Source organism: Sorex fumeus, unplaced genomic scaffold (assembly GCF_029834395.1).
Source record: "Sorex fumeus unplaced genomic scaffold, SorFum_2.1 ptg000009l, whole genome shotgun sequence".
Taxonomy (NCBI): domain Eukaryota; kingdom Metazoa; phylum Chordata; class Mammalia; order Eulipotyphla; family Soricidae; genus Sorex; species Sorex fumeus.
In genome coordinates this window covers 12,104,563-12,127,126 of record NW_026606066.1, presented here as the reverse complement: position 1 = coordinate 12,127,126, position 22,564 = coordinate 12,104,563, and the positions used below count along the sequence as shown (strand labels likewise).

General features: G+C 41.4%; 1 protein-coding gene across 2 annotated transcripts in view; it reads left to right on the top strand.

Annotated features, from left to right (window-relative positions):
• Positions 1-9,711: 9,711 nt before the first annotated feature.
• The window catches only part of LY75 (lymphocyte antigen 75), a 164,398-nt gene continuing 151,545 nt past the window's right edge, over positions 9,712-22,564 (top strand). For both annotated transcript variants that reach the window (XM_056110351.1, XM_056110352.1), the window contains exons 1-3: positions 9,712-9,805; positions 14,615-14,986; positions 19,250-19,420. In XM_056110351.1, the coding sequence (XP_055966326.1) occupies positions 9,712-9,805; positions 14,615-14,986; positions 19,250-19,420 (637 nt within the window). The remainder of the gene's footprint in view (positions 9,806-14,614; positions 14,987-19,249; positions 19,421-22,564) is intronic.

Below are 22,564 nucleotides of genomic sequence, written 5' to 3'. Positions count from 1 at the left end.
GGGCTGGAGATAAAGTACAGGCATTTTCCTGGATTAGGTCCCGGATTAGATCCCCAGTATCCCTTATGGTCCCTGAGTCTGCCAGGAGTGATTCCTGAATTTAGAGTCAGGAATAATCTGAGAACCAGCAGATGTGGCTTCAAAATAAGACAAAACAAACAAGACAAAATTAAAACAAATTAACAATAAAAAATTTTAAACCATGTTCAGTTGTTCTTCCCTTGATTCATACAAAAGAAATGAAAAGATTGGAGAGTGAAGGAATGTTATATAAAATGAGTTAAGGAAAGAGGAAATAGGAGTTGGCTTTTCCTCCAAGACCAAGAAAACGTATGTTTCCAGAGAGAAGAATAGAGACATCATAAAATTACATTAAGTGGCCTCAAGTTTATCAGCACACTAAGAGAAAAATCATATCACCATCTTAGTAGAAGCATACAGGGAAAAAAATTTTGTCCTGAAGAGGAACTGGTTGAATTGAAAAAGGTGAATAAATAACAACATTAGTAAATACAGTAATATTATAGTGTTATATTTCCAGTACTGAGATTTCTTTTTTTTTTAATAGTTTATTTCTTTATTGAATCACTGTGGGAAAAGTTACAGAACTTTCGGGTTTAGGTCTCAGTCATGTAAATATCAAACACATTTCCCTTTGCCAATACTTATTTTTAACTGCGAACCCCAATAGAACCCCACCTCCCACCATTCCCAATTCCTGTGAGGTAGATGAGTTCTAGTTGATACTCTATCTACTTTGACTAGATACATTGTTTCGATAGAAGATGCACAATTATTGTTTAGAGTTTATGATCCCCCCCCCCAATCAGATATGCTGAAACAGCATTGTGAAATGATTTGCTTTCTACAGCTGGGTTTAAGAATAAAATGATGTCGCGCGGCCACAATAGCGGCCGCGCGGTTTTGGATTTCTGCTGTTTTACTTATTAACCCTGGAAGTATTTCTATTAAAAGTTAGATAGTTAAGAGATTGGTTTCTGTGCTCTGGAGTCGTGGCCGTGCCGGAGAGCTGCTCATGGGGGGCAGCTGGTGACCTCGGTCGGGCGTGAAGGATGGCCCAGAACGCCCCCCTTCCCATGAGGCCCCTGCCGCCCCCCGCCCCCGGCTCAAACCTGCTGTCCACAAGGCTCCCGTGCGGCCACCATCTTTCTTTCCAGAGAGGAGCAGGCAAGTGGGTCAACACCCTTTCCCCTCCGGGCAGGCATGCTGGCGCGGTTTAACACATAGTCCATTTGCTTTTCTGCTCCAAGCGGGTGGCTCTCTGTGCTAAGTCCTTGTGCCTCCGGGGCCGTGGCCGTGCCGGAGAGCCACTCGTGGGGGGCAGCTGGTGACCTCGGTCGGGCATGAAGGATGGCCCAGAACGCCCCCCTTCCCATGAGGCCCCTGCCGGCCCCCACCCTGTACTGAGATTTCTTAATAGTATTTTTCACTATTAAATGTCATAAAGTTTTCTAAAATTTAAGTTACTCTGCTTACCCTTAAACTAACAATTTTCTGAACTGTGTCCCTTGGTTCCCAGAAAGCTTTGATAGAGAGTCACATCATACTCTGATTTCAAAAGCTGGCAGATATGACCTGTCCTATCTTCTGTTAAGTTGTTGAGAAAGTAATTGTTCTAAAGTATAAACCTAATCACTTTCCCTGAGGAGCAAGGTCTCCTGAGCTTTGGGTGATTTATCATTTGGACTGTTGTTTTCTTGAAACAGATTTTGGTAGTAGATTTGGCTAATCTGAAAGGGGCTTTCAACTACAAAATAAAAGCAAACATATCATCCTAGTTCCTGGTTATTTGCTAAAATATAGGGAACACATGCCTTTCCAAAGTAAAAAATTGATCTCTTCAATATATTTCCTGCATGCAAATCTCATCTATGTCACCAAAATGATGCACTTATATTCTAATGTATGTATCTTTGATGAAACTATTTCCCAAAGAATTCCCATCATGTTTGTGATTGATACTTCACATAAAATACTTTATTGATCTGTACAACACACTCAGGAACATCAATATTCTCCTGACCTGTGGTCCACCCTGTATCATGACCTCAAATCCAAGTTTCTCTCTGCCACTTTTAGAAGCAGAACTAGCTTTAAGATATTTTCATTGATATTTTAGACTCTTCCCATGTATCTCATGTCTTTCCATTAGTCCACATCTAATCTCTGTAAAATTCCTCATATCCATAATGGCCACTGAGCATGTTTCCTGATATCTAAAGTGAAAGGGAAGAGAAGAGACTTTAAAATCTCTCTAGTTCCTGAGTTGAATACACTGACATCACCCCCCAATCATATGATCATCTAATCTTTGATAAAGGTGCAAGAAATGTGAAGTGGAGTAAGGAAAGCCTCTTTAACAAATTGTGCTGGCATCACTGGACGGCTACATGCAAAAAAATGGGCTCTGAACTCTGCCTAACACCATGTACAAAGGTAAGATCAAAATGGATTAAAGACCTCAACATCAGACCAGAAACCATAAGATACATTGAAGACAAAGTTGGCAAAACCCTCCATGACATTGAGGCTAATGGTATGTTCAAAGATGACACGCCACTGGCTGAGCAAGTGAAAACAGAGATAGATAAATGGGACTATCTTAAACTAAGAAGCTTCTGTACCTCCAAAGAAACAGTGACCAAAATACAAAGACGGCCTACAGAATGGGAAAGAATATTCGCCGAATACACATCTGACAAGGGATTGATATCAAGGATATACAAAATACTGGTTGAACTCCACAAGAAGAAAACATCCAACCCCATCAAAAAATGGGGCAATGAAATGAACAGAAACTTTCTCAAAGAAGAAATCCGAATGGCAAAAAAGCACATGAGAAAATGCTCTACATCATTAATCATCAGGGAGATGCAGATCAAAACCACAATGAGATACCATCTCACACCTCAGAGACTGGCCCACATTCAAAAGAACAAAAGCAACCGTTGCTGGCGCGGATGTGGCGAGAAAGGGACACTCCTTCACTGTTGGTGGGAATGTCCACTGGTTCAGCCCTTCTGGAAAACAGTATGGACGTTCCTCAAAAAATTAGAAATTGAGCTCCCATTTGACCCAGCGATACCACTCCTGGGAATATATCCCAGAGAGGCAAAAACGTGTAGCCGAAGTGACATCTGCACTTGTTTGTTCATTGCAGCACTCTTTACAGTAGCCAGAAACTGGAAGAGACCTGAGTGCCCAAGAACAGATGACTGGTTAAAGAAACTTTGGTACATCTACACAATGGAGTACTATGTGGCTCTTAGAAAAAATGAAGTCATGAACTTTACATACAAGTGGTACAATATGGAAAGTATCATGCTAAGCGAAATGAGTCAGAAAGAGAGGGATAGACATAGAAAGATAGCATTCATCTGGGGGATATAAAATAATAAAATATGAGATTAATACCCAAGAATAGCTGAGAGCAACACCAGGAGAATTACTCCATAACTTAGAGGCCAGCTGGGTATTCTAGGGGAAAGGACAATTCAGATAGAAAGGGGAACACCAAGTGGAGGGTGTTTGGAGGATCCTCCCAGGAGGGGAGATGCAGGTTGAAAGTAGACTGGGCTGAACATGTTCGCCACTCAATGCCTCTTTGGCTGATCACAGCGCCCAGGAGGAGAGAGAGAACAGGGGGGAATGCCCTGCCACAGTGGCAGGGGGGGATGGGGGGATGGGAGGATGGGGGGGGAGGGATATTATCCTGGTGGTGGAAAATGGGCACTGGTGGAGGGATGGGTATTTGATCGGGGTATGACCGAGATCCAAGCACAAAAATTTGTAAATCTACAACTGTACCTCATGTCGTTTCACTAATAAAAAAGAAAAAAAAAAATCTCTCTAGTTCCACAGTTCTCTGGTGTCTGTGCATGAGAATAAGGTAAGTTAATAAGTCAATCACATCAACCTCTTGTCCAGATTCCTACTCAATAGTCTGTAGACATTCTAGCAAAGTTCTTTATTTGACAGTTCTAAGTGTGTGGAGGAAGTTTGTTTTCTTTTAACAATATGAATTATTTGTTTTTGTTTTTCAAGTGGATGCTTTACAATCTTATATTTTCCCTTTGGGGTCTATGTTCATGACTATAGTCCTCATGAGTTCAGTAATGACCAGGAATAAATGCAATTCTTATTATCATGCTGTAATGGGAGTTGTTTTAAAATTATTCTTAGGCCAAGTCATTGCTTGTATCTCCTGGGCCCTTCTTACTACACCTGGGGAAATCTGTGGACATCATCATAACTGCAGTTTAAATATATCCCCTGATGGGTTTCTTTCACTATGTGTGTGTGTGTGTGTATATATATATGTGGTGTTCATATATATACATATATATACTTGTGGTGTTTCTTTTTCATATCTTACTTAGCTCTGAATGCCTTAATCATGTATAAATCTTCCAAATGCTAAATCAGTAACACTGAGGTTGAGTGAGGAACAAAATCCATAGTTGGTAGTTCAATAAGATAAATTTACCATGAGGAAAATGGTTTTGGAGATGTGCAAATACATATATATGTGTATATATATATACATATATATACATACATACATACATACACAACCATATATCTATTTTGCTAATGAGTATACCAAGCATAATGTAACAGCTGCAAGAAGTTAACTCCTGGGGCCTGAAGCATAGGAAAGAGTTGCCATTATCAGCATAGAAGCCAAGGATATCCCATAGGAGCTAGAACCTAGGAGAGAAAACACCCAAAAGGTCCTAGAAGCACAACAGTTCTTGCCTGGTGGGACATGAACCACAGAGAATGGTGCTATTAAACAGAACTGGACCCATTGATTAGATACAGTCACAGAAAAGCCATAGCTACTGTTTGACATGTTCTCAAAGCAAACAAGAGAAAAGCACTTTGAATTCTCCTCTTCCCAAAGGTCAACTCCTTGCCAGGAATTCTCAATTGCTGAACCTAACTAGAGCAGTGCATGAAGGAAACAGAAGTGGATGGTAACCTACTGGGATTCAAAGCAGGAAAGGGCAGGGCTACATCTAAAATAAAACTTGTACAAAATAACCCATACATAAATTTGCAGGGGAAACACAATATGGTCAACCTCATGTGTAATCAGGAAAATGCAACTTTAAACCACAATGAGATAGCAATTTTTCTCCTATCGAAAATGTTAAAATAATACAAGTGTTGATAAGATATTTAGCAGTAGAAATGATTGTATACACTGCTGGGAGGGGATTTACAAAGCACATTGTCATAGACTAATAATTTGATCTGAACATATAGTATGCTGCAAGAATTCACTTTTCAAAAAAGAATGCACATCAGCAAACTCTACCAATATGCACTAGGAGACATGTAAAAAATATTTATATAAATATTGTTAAGGATAGTAAAACTTCCCAGCTGGGAATTACCCAAATGTCCACCAAGAAGAAATGGGTAAAGTACACTTCACTTCTTTTTTTAAACTCCCCTTCCCTTCATTTTCCTCTCTCTCTCTCCTCTCTGTCTATCTATCTATCTATCTATCTATCTATCTATCTATCTATTCTCCCCCCTCTTCTTGTGGTTGACTAGCACGTCACACATCCCAGGGATAGAGCTCTCACACACTTTGTTGTGATATACCAGAGACCACACACTGTTGAAATGCTGAGGATCGCTGATCACTGGGGGAGTGCAGGGATTGAACTGACAGTCCCATGCCTCAAGACAGACGCTTTGCAACTGAGACTCCATGTGGTTCCTCAAGCCCTGCCAGGAATGATCCCGGAGCTCAGAGCCAGAAGTAAGCCCTGAGCACTGCTGGGTGTGGCCAAACGAAAACAAAACTAAAGAAGAAATACTAGGCTGGGGATATAGTTCAGCAGTAGATGACTTGAGTTGCATGTTTGCACATGTGAGAGCCTGTGTCCAATTCCTAGCACTGAAAAGATTATTTGAATTTTAATGAACAAATTCTACATCGGAAACTATAAAAATAAAATGATGAGTAATTCAGTGGAGTAAGGTAGATATGATCAGAAAGAGGACCACAGATGTAACTTCTTTCTACTATGTATATTAGATAATTCAAAGGCTGATTTTAGAGGTTCTAAAAGCTCATGTGCCCTCTCCCTAATTGTAACTTGGAGTAAAATAATACCAAAGTTTTTACATGCTCATGCAAATTCTAGAATTGGATATCCATCTTTGGTATCTTCACTTGTGCCTCTTGACTTAGACCACATTATTGGTGCTACCTGTGCATGCTGCTCCAGTTTGCATTTCTATACAAAGAGGATAAAAGCAGTACTTCCTTAGGACAAATTATCAGGTAAAAGAATACATAGAAATACTCAGTACATGGCCTAGCACCCAGTGGTGGAACATATTCACTACTTTGCCACATCATTGCCTCAGAGTATTCTCCCTACCCCCTCTATCTAATGAATGTTTCTCATCCAAGAACATACAGTTCTGTGCTGAAAGTCCTCCCTTGAGCCCTAATTGATTTTTCTTCTTTTAAATGCCTAGACATCCTGTAGTCTGCATCATTTATGAGACATAAACCTTGAATTTATTCAGATATTCATCCAAATGATGAGCAAATAATACTGGGAACATTGGAATGTCTAAAACAAACACAATCTCCATCCTAATGTGTCCTGCAGCCTAAGGAGTGAGATAGGTGTTTAGAAAATTAGTAAGCACATAATCATTTAATTCAAGACTGGTAAGTGCTATCAAGAAAGTGTGGGATGGTTTGAAAAACTGTCAGAAAAGAAGTTCATTTAGACAGCAGTCAAGAAAGATTTTTTTGAGGAAGTGACATTTAAGATGACTGATGAGACACACTGCTTTCCATTGTCAGGACTGACAATAAATATTTATTAAGGATATAGCCTACAGAAAAAATAGCAGCAGGAGTCAACATGTGCTAAATGCCAAGTAACAAAATGCTATTATCCAGACATTGAGAAGGATTAGCGTCCTTCTTAAAAGCAAAACCTGAGATTTGAGCAGAGCCTTACATAGAAGGGTGGAACTAAGACAGAGGAGGGAGAAAGGCAGCATTTCCGGATAGAGAAAAATATAAATATATGGACAGAGAATAAAAAATAAGACAGACTCATACAGGTTGCTTAAATCAATGACTGACATGAGAAGGTCATTGAAGATAAAAGATCGGATCTTAGAGGGATTTGCTTTATCCTAGATAAGATTTTTTTTAAACTTGGGCTTCTTGGAAATTCATAAGTTAGACCCCCCCCTTCCTGCAAAAAAAGAAAAAAATTGTTTTTCAAAAGCTCATTCATAGAACCACATACGACTTCTGGGGTTTTAATGCCCCTGAACTCATAATTAGAAAACCCTGCTGTACCTAAGAGAAAGAAAGTACTAAAAGCATTTGAATAGAAGGAAGGTGTCATCTTTCAAAGAGCCTTTAGAAGGTTTCTTTGATGACAACCTTTAGCAGGAAGTACACCCAGAAAACTACTGCCACATTAGAATGCAAGTAGGAGCTTATATATGGCTGTAGGAAATCATTAGTAAACTAAGTTATTGGGAGCAAAGTCTGGGACAGGCCTAGTGCGTAGTGTTAGGGCTAGGATAATAAAAATGATGAGATCACTGCTCTCAAGAATCTCCAAACCAGGAAGAATAAGAAAAGTAAGTGGTCCTAAAGGCCAGGGAATTAGAATACTGATGTTCTGAGCAGATGGTCTTCCTCAGAAGTGTGCACTGTTTATTCCTTGGAGAATTATTTCATATTGAAATGCCTTTCATATTGAAGGCATTTCAGAAAATAGCTACAACAAACTCTGTTTTTATGTCCATTTAAGCCCCCACAATGTCTTTTCTCCCTCCCTCCCTCCCTCCCTCCCACCCTCCCTCCCTCCCTCCCTCCCTCCCTCCTTCCTTCCTTCCTTCCTTCCTTCCTTCCTTCCTTCCTTCCGTCTTTCCTTCCTTCCTTTTTTCTCTTTCTTGTTTGTTTTTTGGGCTGACCTGGCAGTGCTTAGGGGATACCCATGGCTAATGCTCATTCCTAGTAGTGCTCAGGGGACTGAAGATAGACTTGGAGCACAGGTCTCCTGCGTATAAATTATATGCCCCAGCGCACTGGGCTATCTGTCTGACCCCCACAATTACTTGCACTACTTACAAACTTGCATCCTATAAGGTGGCCACACTGAACTAGGGCGTTTGACACTGTTTTGCATTTTGGTGCCTTCCACTATTACCAATTCTTTCTCACCAGCTGAGTCTAGTCAAATTATTTCCCATTTCCCATTATTTCTGGTGTGGTGGGAATATAAGGGAGAGGGTTGCCTTCCTTGAAGACTTGTCTTAGTCTCTCCACTCATTCTATTCAATTTGATTCAATTTCCCCTAGTACTCTGTATGCTTGTCGTGTGCAGGGCCCAGTTCAGGGTCATGGGGAGGAATACTCAGTACATTTACTAAGCAGAAAGGCAGAAGCCCAAGGGGAGATGAGAGTTCAGGTGTGGTTGGGGAGTCATCAAGAAGCCAGGTTAGCAGAAATCAGGAAAGGCAGCCAAGCTACTCATCTCTTCTTGGAAGCACTTGTTCTTGAGGGGCATATCTGAAGTCCATGCAGAACACCCACCAGTAGATATTTTCTTCCAGAGTATAAAGAGCCTCTGTTTGGGTCATCAGTGGTCCAAAAAAAGAAGACAAATTCTATTCTCTCACAAGTTGAGCTCGATGCAGGCCTCCATATTTCAGAAGAGGGCGGAAGAGGAGGAGAAGGAGAAGGAGAAGGAGGAGGAGGAGGAGGAGGAGGAGGAGGAGGAGGAGGAAGAGGAGGAGGAGGAGGAGGAGAAGATGAAGAAGGAGGAGGAGGAGGAGGAAGAGGAAGAGATGAAGAAGGAGGAAGAGGAGGAGGAAGAGGAAGAGATGAAGAAGGAGGAGGAAGAGGAGGAGGAGGAGGACGAGGAGGAGGAAGAGAGGAGGAGGAGGAGGAAGAGATGAAGAAGAAGGAGGAGGAAGAGGAGGAGGAGGAGATGACGAAGGAGGAGGAGAGGAGGAGGAGGAGGAGGAGGAGGAGGAGGAGGAGGAGGAGGAGGAGGAGGAGGAGGAGGAGGAGGAGGCGGCGCAATTACTGAGACAAGAACTGACCTGCAAAGGTCAGATACAACGTAAAATTCGCATTTGGAAACATTGCAGAATCCCCGGGAAAGCCTTGACTTTCAAACTCATCCCTGGGACTACCCTTCAGAACACAGAAGTTGCAAAGCCCGTTGGGTTCCCTGGCTTGACCCCTGTCACCAGACAGCAGGTGCGCCTCTTCAGTTGGAGGCAGAGAAAAGCAGTTCGATGATGTCCTTTCGGGCCGAGGACGAGGTCCTACACGGATGGAATCCACCGCCGGAGGGAGTCAAATCCCAAAGCCACTTTCGGAAAGAGAGGAGGTGAAGCGCCCGAGTCCCAAGCCGGCGCACGGGACGACCCCACCCTGCGCCCCGCACCCTTCCCGACTCCCCGCGGTCCCGCCCTCACAGGTGCACCGCCCCCCGCCCCCTAGTCCCCGCCCCACCCCGGCCCCGGGCCGAGGGACCCGCGGGTTTTATTGGCCCAGGGCGTCAGGGGCGGAGCCCGGGCGACCTAGGCGGCCTGGGGCATCGCGGGCAGGGCCGGCGGGGCGTTTCAGGAGGGCTTGGGTGCGGGACCGGCCGGCACCGCCTGGGCCCACTCGAGATGAGGACGTGCCGGGCCACCCCTCGCTGCGCCGCGGGGCTCCTCGTGCTGCTCCTCGGGGGCTTGGGTCTGGCGGATCCCCCCGGCCACGCAGGTAACAACTCCTGCCCGCCTCGACGCGCCCGGCCTCGACGCGCCCGCCCGGCCCGTGGTGCCCCGCGGGATGCGGAGCCGGATGCGACAGCCGGAGCGGGGGGGGTTGGGGGGGGGGGGAATGAGGACACGACGCCCCAGGGCCTGTCGGGGGGCCGGGAGGAGGGCGGGCTGGGCCGAGGGAGGACCCGACCTCTCTTCTGCCCCGGCCTCCCCGTCGATCTTTGACCCTCTTGCTTTCCCGGGTCGTAGAGGCCTCCCCCCTTTCGCTGCGCCCCTACTCTCCCCCCTCCCACCCCACAGACTCCCCGGGAACCCCGGTCGCGCCGAGGCTGAGGAGTTGTCCTCCCCGCACTCTGCACCCCGACTCCGGCGAGGGTGCGTGGCGCGGCCAGAAGAAAATCGGGTTAAGCCGGGTCCCCATTAGGGTTCCCCATTCAGAGCGGCGATGCCCCACCCCCCTCCCCGCCCCGCGCCCCAGTGGCTGGGGAAACTCCTCGCTTCTTTCTCAAAGGCTTATGGACCCGAAAAGACCCCCGACCCGCCCCACCCCACTCCCGGGTGGGGCGCGTCGCCTTCCTGGCACACGTGCTCCACTCGCAGGCTCCCCTCGCTGATGCTCCTCCTGGCAGTGCCAGGCCCGTCACCCGCCCTGGTAGCCACGGGCATTTGCTTTTACTTTCTGTTTTTGCGCTGGCAAATGGTGGTTAAAGACTTTGTAACTGAGTCGTCACGGCCTGCCGTGCCCACCTGCCACTTCTGCACGTTGTAGGCGGAAGTGCAGCACGGATGAGGATGTTTTGAACAAAGCTGTCCGTTGGCTTGTGACTCTTAACTTTCTCTGCAGGTGAAGGAAGTTTAGACCTGATTTAGACTTTCTTCAGGGAGGGATGAGGTTTCTCCAAGTGGCATGGTCCTCTCTACATCCAGGACTTTTCAGTGACCCCTGCCCCAGACACGTTTTGCTAGACTCCTTTGATCCTTGGTCCCTTCTCTTGGGAACTACCCAAAGTTCGTTATTACTGTGGGAAATTTATTCTGCCTATCCCGGGATCCACAGAAGAAAAATCTCACTGCATCTAACTTGTCAAAACACACTAAGCATTCAGTCACTAAGTCTTGTTTTCCATCTCCTTCTCCTCCTTGCCTTCTCCTTTTCCTCCTCTCTTTTCTCCTTCTCGTCCTTTGATCTCTTTTTGTGCCAGTGATCGGCTCAGGTATCACTGCTTTACTATTGAACCACACACTTGACCCTAAAGATTTTTCTTAATTTTTGCAATCTCTACAATCTCTTCTTTCTTTTCACCCAGAGCAGTGGGAACTCACTAACTTTAACTCCATTTTCCCTGCCCTAGGTCCTGAGAGATATTTGTTTGCCTGCATTCTTTGCCCCGGGCTGCTCATCTTCCTCACACCCCAGGACCACACTTGGGACACTGTTAGGAGGTGCACATAAGCCATTTGGTAGCTTGTTTGGCTCCCTCATGCTGGTATGCGCCTCCTCTTGTGTTCAAGGCTGTTTTTGCAGGTGGTCTCACTCAGTGTCTGTGACTTGGGGAGAGGCTGATTGCTTAGTTTACTTTCTTGCCTCCTTAGAGTTTTATAATATAGTATTTATAAATATTACACAAATAAAGTAGGAATAAGGATTTCTTTTCACACTTTCTGAGTCCTTGTTTCCATGTCTACCTTTCCATCTCACTTTCATACATATTGATAGAATCAATAAGACTGAGATAGACAGTTTCTGTTCAGTGTTAAGGGGGATATGGGAACTATAAGATGACAGTATCTTCTCTAGTTTATACATTGTGTATGATTATTACATGTTATATATGAAGGCAAATAACAGATTTTCTTGAATCCTATCAGTATATCTATGCAGTGATCATTAGAGTTACCAAATACAGATCATACAAAGTTGGTTAAAATCCAGATTTAGATTGAGGCAAGTATCCTATGATCATAGTTATTTCAAATGGGCAAGAAGGTTAGTACCTTCTCTTTAACATAGTTTCTCATACAACGCTTCTGCAGTGGTAGTTCAGAATTTTTGCAAGTTTATTAACTTGTAGGCATCCCAGAAATAAAATGTATAGAAAATGAGAAGAGAAGGATATTTTGTCTTCCAAAATATTTATAATGCATCACTGTCACCTTAGTGCTCATGCCTATAACAGCATGAGAATGAACTAAAATGTGTCTAGCATTTACGTGACATACAAAATTCTGGTCATCTTCCCAAGAACAATATGCAGTGAACTTAGCAAAACTAATAAAACTCACAAGGCCAAGAGATGGCTATTTGGAGAGAAGTTCTGGAGTGGTTTAGGGATCTTACACTGTACTGCTTTCATCTTACATTAAAAATAGTAAAACCTGGCAAGGGTAAGTGACTTTCCTGATGCAGAGGTGGATCTTCAGTCTAAAAACATTGTGCAAATTTTTTACTAACATTTTCAGGTTCTTAAAAAATATTTATTTTTTACTGGAACACTGTGAGATGGACCATTAAAAAGCTGTACCCCAACACCCATCCCTCCACCAGTGTACGTTTCCCAGCACCAGTGTCCCCAGATTCCCTCCCATCAACCCCCATCCCCCCCCTTTAGCCTACCTCTATAGCAGGCACTTTTCTTCTCTCTCTCTTTCTCTTTCTCTCCCCCCCCCCGCCCCGTTTCTCTTTCTCCAACCTCTCCCACTCCCCTTTCTGTCTCTTTTTGGACATTGTGGTTTACAGTATAGATACTGAAATGCTATCAGAAATATCCCTTTACCTACTTTTAACACTTAGTTCTTGTCCAGCATGATCATTCCCAGCTATTAGTGTCATACTGGTTCCTTCTCTATCTTACCTACCCTCTGCCCCATAAACACTTGTGGTTGATTCCAACCATTGGCCAGTCTACCTAGCCCAGTTTTCCTGGCTGTGGATATTGGATTTCTACTGTATATGCCAATGTTTTCTTCCAAATTATTCTAAGAGCCATAGGTATTCCAATAAGTTTTGCGTGGGTAAATTGAAAGACCTAAGACTCGAAACTTTGAAGGTAGACAAAATGACAAAGTTACTGCGTACCCAGTTAATTCATTAGTTCAGGGTCAAGGAGTACAGAACAGAGTGCCCAGGAAAGAGCAGTGATCCTGTATAGATGGAGAGGGAAAAATTCCTGCAATATTTTCTGATACTTTGGAACATAGACCTTATTTTAGAGTGGTAAGAGAAAATTTTTTTTTAAATAAAATAGTTCGGCAAAGAAAAGTGTTTCTCATTCTCATAAGTACTTAGGGAGTATAACTTACAGTCTTATCTGACAGTACATTTTCCTTTTCTGTTAACTTCTTCCCAAACTTTGCCCATAGAAAAGAAAATGTTACAGTGGTGTCACAGAAGAGGAATGAGAGATGCAAGTTGCTTTGGTAAACATGGCTGGCTCCAATCCTTGCCAGTATTTTAAAATACAAGTTTAAAAGCAGAAAATAGCTTAAAGGTTTAATGTTGTTTCTGTTGTTTTTTGTTGCTGCTGTAATTTAAAAATTCTGTCCAATATTCTGACTGCTATAGAATTTCATTTTTAGTTATTATTTACATGGTGAAATTTCCCTTCAAGTTCTTGTAGTTGAATTCTTTACTCAAAAAATGTCTGAGTTATTATTAGAAAAGTTTTGCATTCGTGTTAGTAAAGCTGATATCAAAATGAAAGTGCCTTTTGTGAATGAAAATTTCACAAGTCCTCTACTGAGTCCTTTGCTATTTTGGCAGTGGTTGTTGAAGTTGTCTAAAATATTTTAGTTTACCCAGGTTTGATTCCTCCGCCCCTCTTGGAGAGCCTGGCAGGCTACCGAGATTATCTCGCCCCCATGGGAAAGCCTGGCAAGATCCCCGTGGCGTATTCAATATGCCAAACACAGTAACACAAGTATCACAATGGAGACGTTACTGGGCCTGCTCAAGCAAATCGATGAACAACAGGAGGACAGTGCTACATTGCAGTGCTATACTTATTAACATGATGTTCTATGCTATGACTTTTCTTTTCTTCCTTAAAGCACTCAACAGTGTTAGCTTGTAGTTTGTTGTGACAGATAAAAATCTTACTCTACAAAAGTTAGGTATAAAAGAAATAGTGTATTAGGTTTCATGAAATTAAGTTATTTTTTCCTGAGTTCCCATCCTACCAATTTAACAGAGCTTTAATTTTGTTCTTAGATCTTTCCTTGCACATCCAGTCATCTCTGGGGAATATTCACAGAAATTTCTCCCTTTAGTCTTCAGCCAACACTGGATGATTCTGAGTTTTTTCATTGTCCAATGCAATGGGTCTTAACCTGATTGTGAGGTGATTTCTGGAACTCTGGTTTAGCTTCCCCCAGTGATTCATGGGTCAGTCCCCAAGACCCTTCCCAGGGGATCCCTATTACTTTCTGGATGTGCTGTAATAGAGCTGGCTACAGATCCCTCCTGTGGTGGTGGGGTCTTTCATAGAGTGACAGTAACAGTTATATGCACTAGTGTAAGTGCTTAACACTTATGAGCTTAATATATCATCATATTCACCTATAATGTAGCATTTTACAGAGAAGGAAACAATCTTTATGGTTAAATCACTTGCCCTGATCACATGAATCCACAAGTCTGATTCATGGCCTCACCCCATTGTCTCTCCAATCTCCAATGCTCTCTGTTCTTGGGTAGTAAAATATAATTTATATAGCTTGGAGGATGGGAACAATCTCACAGCAAGCAGCAGCCAAACACATTGACCTTATAACTCAGAATCCTAAAACATCTTTGACTATCTTGACTCAGGTAATGAACCATTCACCATCATCAATGAAAATACAGGCAAGTGCATCAAGCCACTGAATGACTGGATAGTACCAAAAGACTGTGACAACTCTAAGGACATGTTATGGAAGTGGGTGTCCCAGCATCGACTTTTTCATTTGCAATCCCAAAAGTGCCTTGGAATAGATATTACCAAATCCACAGATTCCTTGAGAATGTTCAGCTGTGACTCCAGTGCCATGCTGTGGTGGAAATGTGAGCACCATTCTCTGTATGGCGCTGCCCAATACAGGCTAGCACTGAAGGATGGGCATGTCATAGCAAGTACAAATTCATCTGATTTCTGGAAGAAAGGAGGTTCAGAAAAAAGCCTGTGTGATGAGCCTTATCATGGTAAGTATTGGACAGGGTCTTTCACTCTTTACTGTTGTTTTTTGGTAAATGTGGAATTTAACATCCCAAGACTACAAATAACGTTCTAGCACTGGGAAGAGCAAGCACTGAGGTAGCATTAATTTGCAGTAAGTAGTGGTCACTTTGGGCTAGTCTGTGAGGTCATTGTTATAGGTTAGGCTAGGAGAGGTTCTGTGCCTTTTAGAATTAGTCATTCATAAGCAACGCTTATATTTAAGATCTCTCAGAAAATTCTTCTTTATTTTTTTAGCTGTTTTTTTTCAATCCCAATGATGCTCAGGTGTTACTCCTGGTTTTACATTCAGGAATTACTCTTGGTGGAGCTAGGTGGACCATATGGGATGCTGGGGATCAAACTGAGGTCGGCCGCGTGTAAGGCAAACGCCATACCTGCTGTACTATCACTCTGGTTCTAGAAGTCCTTTGTAGCAGTAAAAATCAGATGATATAAGCGTATACCAGAGAGATCTCAGATACTTACCTTTCCTTAAGGGAAACTCTTTTAAGCTGAATTTGGTCTCCCATCCTTCCAACTTATCTGCATGTGCTTTTCTCCTGGGGTTGCTTCTTTCCTTTTCCAAGTAAAGAAGGAGCTGCTTTTGAGACTGTCAGGTTCCACATTATACACCGTGGAGAAATATTAGGATTGGAGTTGGGGTTTTCATCTTTTATCCTTGAGTAGTTAAACAAACATAATTTCTGCTTTTCCATTTTCTCCTGAGTTAAAAAGTAATTTCTGGGCCATAGAGACAGCTCAATAGGCTGGGTACATGCTTTGTATGCAGGAGGTCCAGTTTGCATCCCTAGAACCGCATGGCTCTCTAAACACCTTCGGATGCTGAAGTGGGAATAGCACGTGAACACTACCTGGGCTACAGAAAGTAATTGATTTCTGAATATCAATGTCAAATTTTAATTTTATGCTTAAGAAAAAAACTTTTTCTAGAGATAACAAAGGAATGACTCAAAATGTCCCTGAACTAGGTTTCACTTGTTTCCTTCTATTTGTTTAGGGTTCAGGATCTTTTTTCTTCACAGATATCGTTCAGCTTCCTGTTTCTAATCTTGAGTTATAATTGTAAATTCTCTAGAAAAGCTCTCAAAAATCCTTTATCAGCTTTTTAAATCCTATGTATTTTATTCATATATTTATATTGTTCCTCTGAAATTGGGGCAGAGAGATAGTAAAGCAGGCAAGGAATTTGTCTTGCATGCAGTTGCCCCAGTTTTGATCCCCAGGACCCCAAATAGATCCCTGATCACTGCCAAGAATGAATCCTTATCACAGAGTCAGGAGTAATCCCTGAGCGCTGCTGAGTGCATCCCCCAAACCAGACTAAACCAAAAAATTAAAAGAAGCGCCTTGGGCTTCATGTGGCTGCCAAAGTAATCAGTGGCACAGAAATGTTCATAGTCAACCAGTGTACCATGCCAAAGAGATCTGAAGAGTGACACTGGCAAGAACAAACAGAAAATATTTGTTGACTTTCCAAATGCAGTATTTAGGAGGCTGAATTTCCCAGAAAGGAACAAGTAGTTTTTAATTGACACAGACATCAGGGCCAAACATACCTCAACTTCTGCATTTCTCCCACGTCACCACATTCTCCCCCAGATCACATTCATGCCGCAGATCTGTGGGGCATTCCTTTCTACCATTCAAATGTCGTCAGGTGCTAAGTCCTGGCAATTTTGTTCCTGTAAACATGTGCTCCCTCTTCCTATTTTAGGTTAGAGACTGCTGTCAAAGTTGGGGATTTCCTCTAAGTCTGCATCCAGATCCCCAGTATTGGTCTCTGCCTTCCTTTCTCTTCGTGTAGCTGTTTAGAGATAAGAAAGAGAAGGCAAGATGTCTGAAGCTTCACAATGAAGTCCAAGACTACCCAATCTGTTATAGTAAAGGGAGGGCATAAGACTAGGGTTGTGTTCTTTAAATATAACTTCCTTATTTTTCCCTCAGCTGTTGCTATATATGTATTTTTCACTTTGTTTGGTTTTGCTTCTTTTATTTTTAGGCCCCAGCCTGGGGTACTCAGGGGTTACTCCTGGCTCTGCACCCAGGAATTATTGCTGGCAATATTGAGTGACCTAATGGAATGTCTGGGATTAAACCCAGGTTGGCCATGTGCAAATGGCTTACCTGCTGAACTATCTCTCAGGCCTTAAACTAAAGGTTTAAGGCTACTATTACCAAAAATCTATTTATTCAGAAAAGATTCTTTTTAGAAATTCCGTTTCACTAGAAAACCTGTGCAACTTGAGAGATTTAAGAAATAAAGACTGAAGTGATAATACAGTGTATAAGACCTGGGTTCAATCCCCACCACCCCATGTAGTTCCCCCAACACCATTAGGAGGTTGAGGGAATGCATTCCTGAATGCAGAGCCAGTAGTAGCTCTGAGCATGGCTGAGAGTGGCCAAAGTATTTTTTAAAGAGAGAGAGGGAGAGAGAGAGAGATTCAGAAACATTATATAACGGGTGATACTAAAACTCTTAATGAATATTTAGCATAATTTAACTGCTATGTTGTGTTCATAACATTCTTTGAAGGGAGTGTGAATAGGAGAGCTTCTTAACTGATGCCATCTTTAAACTGTGAAATGTAACTTGAAACCTCAGTAGGCAGCCATGGATGTCACCTGTTCTTACAGGTCAAGAATTCTAATCAGAGGGCCAGTTTTTATGAGTGACTGAATGTTTCATACAACTACTTTGTAAGAATGAGATTTTGCAAATAAGTGTAATGTATTCCTTTCTGATACTTGACACTGAAGGTGGGAAAGCAAGTAAAAAAAAAAAACAAAGCATTTTGTATTACAAAATAAAGATTTAGGGGAAAATAATAAGGAATAAGGAATAGTGCTCAGAGACTGCCCTATGAATTTTCTAAAGTAGGAAGAGAAATTGGTCAGGAGCTACTGGGAGTTTCGAATATGGTTAAAAACAAAGCTAAGGTGATAAATAAGATCCTTATAAGTATAAAGTTAACACATCCTTTACCAGAAGTTACATTATTACAACTACATGTTAGTCAGGAAAAGAAGTCTGTGTTCTTAAAGATTATAGTATACAGATTACATTGTTCCTTAAAATAAATGAAAATGTAAAGTTAATTTTCACACTTCACTTAAATGAGCATTTAAGAATTAACTATTGTCTAAGCACATTTTAAAGCAAAGTATGAAACATTTTGAGGCTTTCTGTGATGCGCTTTGATTACTATGTTTCATTATATTTTGATCTGGTAGTATCTATGGTTTTAAACAAATTGAGGACATGTAAAAACGATAATCAAAACGATAATCAAAGTAGATAAATGTTGGCCTATATTTAAAAATACTTCTGCAAGAAGACTGTTATTGGTGTATTAGATGCATTTATAGGCATATTTGAGGTTGGTATCATTTTTTACTTCCTCTTTGTATGCTAGAGAAATTTATTAAGTGAAAATGAAATATGTTACTTCACTTACCAACAGCTGCCAAGACTGCCCAGATGAATCCAGTTGGTTTTTTTATGACTGAATTTTGATGCTCTGGCATTCTCCGAGAATCCATTCAGAGATCCAGTAGTTCTTCCTCTTATTTCTTCAGTATCCCAAACCTTAATATCTACCATATATGTAAATCCGGCTGTCAGTCTCTAACCCCACAGTTGGTTCCAAGGTTCACACCAACCTTTAATGATTCAGTGGTATTTTCTGACCCATTCTTATGAAAGAAAATATATTATAAAATTAATCTCTTGGGCACCTCTTCTGGAGGAAAGAAACTACTCTGCCACCCATAGCAGTCAGTTAAACCTTAATTGATGAAACCCAGATCTTTCAGCTCTCCATGCCAGAATAAATAAAACTTTTCAAGGATTATCTCACTGACCTCTGAAAAAGAATTCTATGACCTGGGTAATATTAATCCTTATTTGCTATGCAAAAACTAAGAAACATAGGCTAATAAAATTTAGCCTAATAAGGCTAATTAAAGATCATTTGCCCAAAACTACTCAGTTGTACTATGAGGGAGCCAACATTCAAGTCCAAACCTGAACAGTTAATATCCATGCTCTTAATTTACACGCTGTGCAACCAACCCATATACTATATATTTTCATAAGTGATAAAAGCAGTTTTTCTTTGAAATAAGTTTTAAAAATTAATTAGAAGTTTTAGAAATTAATCAGTTAACTGAAGCTGATTATCTAGTATTTAGTTTTCTTTTTATGTTTCTTCCCTAACCCACAGAGATATATACCAGAGATGGGAACTCCTTTGGAAGACCCTGTGAATTCCCATTCTTCGTTAATGGGACTTGGCATCATGAGTGTGTGATTGACGAAACACATAGTGGACCATGGTGTGCCACCACCTTAAATTACAAAGAAGATCAAAAGTGGGGCATCTGCTTAATGCCAGGTATGTTCAGGCTATGAACTTTATAAATTAAAAGAACACCATATATTGAAATAGTAGTAGGAAGATCAGCATTAACTGCAACATATGTCCTAGGTAAAGAGTGTTTGCTACATATGTCCTAGGTAAAATATACTTGAGGAGAGACCTAAAATGTGTAGCTATGGATTTACTCTAAGCAGTAGGCCAGGAAGAAAATTAAAAAGTGATGTGTCATGGAAGAAAGACATAAGAGGAAGAGAAGCTACTCTGCAGCAAGGGTATTTCAGGATAGAAAAGGCAGAAGCAGTTAGGAAATCACTGCCAACCTTTAATAGAGTAGTTTTAAAAGATAAGTACTTGTAGAGTCTGGGTCATAGTGGACTGAAGTCTGAATAAGTTTTAAGGAGAAGAAAAAAGAGCAAAGGTGACAATTTGAGGAAGAAAAAGGATCGTGAAATTGTAAGTATGTTTTTTGGCATGAAGCAAAGAAAGGTGCATGAAACAGACAGATATCCCTGGCCCTCTGGTGACATCATTATCTCACCCCTTCCTGTGTATTGTTCAGAGTATTTTTCTTATTACTTCTTACTTTAGACCAACTATTCAAGGTATGTTAAGGGGTTCAGTGTTCTTTAGAAAAAGAAAGAGATCAGACTAATACTTGCATCATCTTGTTTTGTAAGAGATATTTTCGTCACCAATCAAGAAGGAAGCTATAGAGAATCATAGTACCTGGTTTGTGATAGGTACTTAATGAACATTTTCTAGAGAGATTTCAATGAGATGGGCACATACTTTGCCCATAGGACATCGGAGTTCAATCCCTACCAGGAGTAACCCCTGAATTCAGAACTGGGAGAAGCCCTAGAATGCCACTGGTATGGATCAACAGCAAAAAATAAAATTGAAAATATTTTAAATGGACACTTAGCTGGAAGAATCTAAGATTAAAGGAAAATTTTGCTCCAGATTTAAGTAATAATACTTAGAGGGCTATGTAAAGTGTTGGTTACTGTTCTAGGTAATCAACAATGTATTGTTATTCTATTTTCAGACAGCGCTTTAAGATGGTGCCCGTACTTGCCCTCCTTTCACAGATGAGCAAACTTTGGCACTGGGGGATTAGTCAATTTACTTGACTAAAGTCACATAGCTAATAAATTACAAATTGGCTCAGGAAATTAAAGGAAGTTGAGCTTCAAAATCCAAGTGCTTTGGTGTCCAAATGAAACTTTGGTACATTTACACAATGGAGTACTATGTAGCTGTTAGAAAAGGCTAAGTCATGAAATTTACATACCAGTGGTACTACATGGAAAGTATCATGTTAAGCGAAATGACTCAGAAAGGAAGGGATAGACATAGAAAGACTGCATTCATCTGGGGAACATAAAGTAACAAAATAGGAGACTAACACCCAAGAATGGCCGAGATTAGTGCCAGGAATTTTACTCCATGGCTTGGAGGTCAACCACTCATGCTAGGGGAAAAAGGGAGCTCAGATAGAGAAGGGAGCACCAAATAAAGGGTATTGGGAGGATCCTCCCAGGATGGGAGAAGCATGCTGAAAGTAGACTATTGACCAAACATGATTGAAATGGGCACTGGTGGAGGGATGGGTATTTGATTATTGTATAATTGAAATCCAAGCACAAAAATTTGTAAGTCTACAACTGTACCTCATGATGTCTCACTAATAAAAAGAAAAAAAATTTTTTAAAAATCCAAGTGCTGGGGCTGGAGCGATAGTACAGCAGGTGGGGCATTTACCTTGCACGTGGCCGACCCTGGTTCGATTCCTAACATCTATATATGGTCCCCCAAGCACCACCAGAGTAATTAAAAAAATCCAAGTGCTAAGCAAGTTTAATGGGTTATACTAGGACAATGATTGACAAACTTTGGCATACAGCAGAATCACTTGAACGGTTGGTTAGATTATGGCTAACTCCAGAATGAGAGTTATCCAGTTAGAAAGTGGCTAACTCTCTTCATATCTCCAAAATTTGTTATTTGATAAATTTTGAACAGTACCCAAGAATTTTTAGAGTAATGAGTTTTGGGATGTTCTGTGAACCACTCCTTGAGTTAATTTTCTAGGTAGAGGTCCAAATTTTAATTCAAGGTGCAATATTTTATCCTGGAACCTACTGAAAGGATAAATGCTAATATTTTCTTCCATTATTATTGATAGCAAGCAGACTTTGGTCAATCAAGCATCAATTTCACTTAATTTTACATTAATCTAGACCAGAAATTTAGTTCTGAGAGGGACCTTGGAACTTATTTGACGTAAACCCTCATTTTGATGACGGGCAGCACATTCAGATTGATGAATTGACATATCAGACTTAGATAATACGAAGAATTTGATGGAGATCTCAGGATTCATGATCCTCATTCCCTTGAATATTTGTTTCAGCCCACATGGCAGAGTCTGGCAAGCTCCCCATGGTGTATTCGATATGCCAAAAACAGTAACAAGTCTCACAATGGAGATCTTACTGGTGCTCGCTTGAGCAAATCGATGAACAATGGGAAGACAGTGCTACATTGCTAAAGTGCTATGCCTTTAACCTCACTTGAGTGGTTAGGAGCTTTGTTAATGCATTTATATGCCTCCAAGAGCTACTTTCTTATAAAGGGAGCAAGATTGAGTTTCTCAACTTGAGGACTGTTAAAACCTGGAGAATTTATTTTAGAGCAAACACATTTATGTACTACTGGAAATTCCCAGATTAATAAACATAGATCCTCAGTATAAGGAAGTGATAATAAAGTGGTAATACATGTAAATTGACCTATTTTGTTCTCACTAAATATGTAAAAACTCAGTAGATATTTAAGTCATTCAAAAGGTGACTGTATGGTTCAATAGATGAACATTTCCATATTTGGGGACCAGTGGTCTGTTTTTAGTCCTGCCACAAATACCTCTAGATTTTTGTTCACATTTGAGAAATTCGGGTGTTAAACATGGTGTTCTCTAAGGACCCTACCAACTTGAAGATCCATGAGTCCAATATGTGACTCCATTTGGGAGACCTGAACTCAAGTGGAGCCAAAGTTACATTTGACATAATCTCCTGCTCAGAATACAGGGAGAGTCTGAGTATATATGAAGACCAGTTATATCAAGACCCCTATAGCTAACCTAAGAAACAA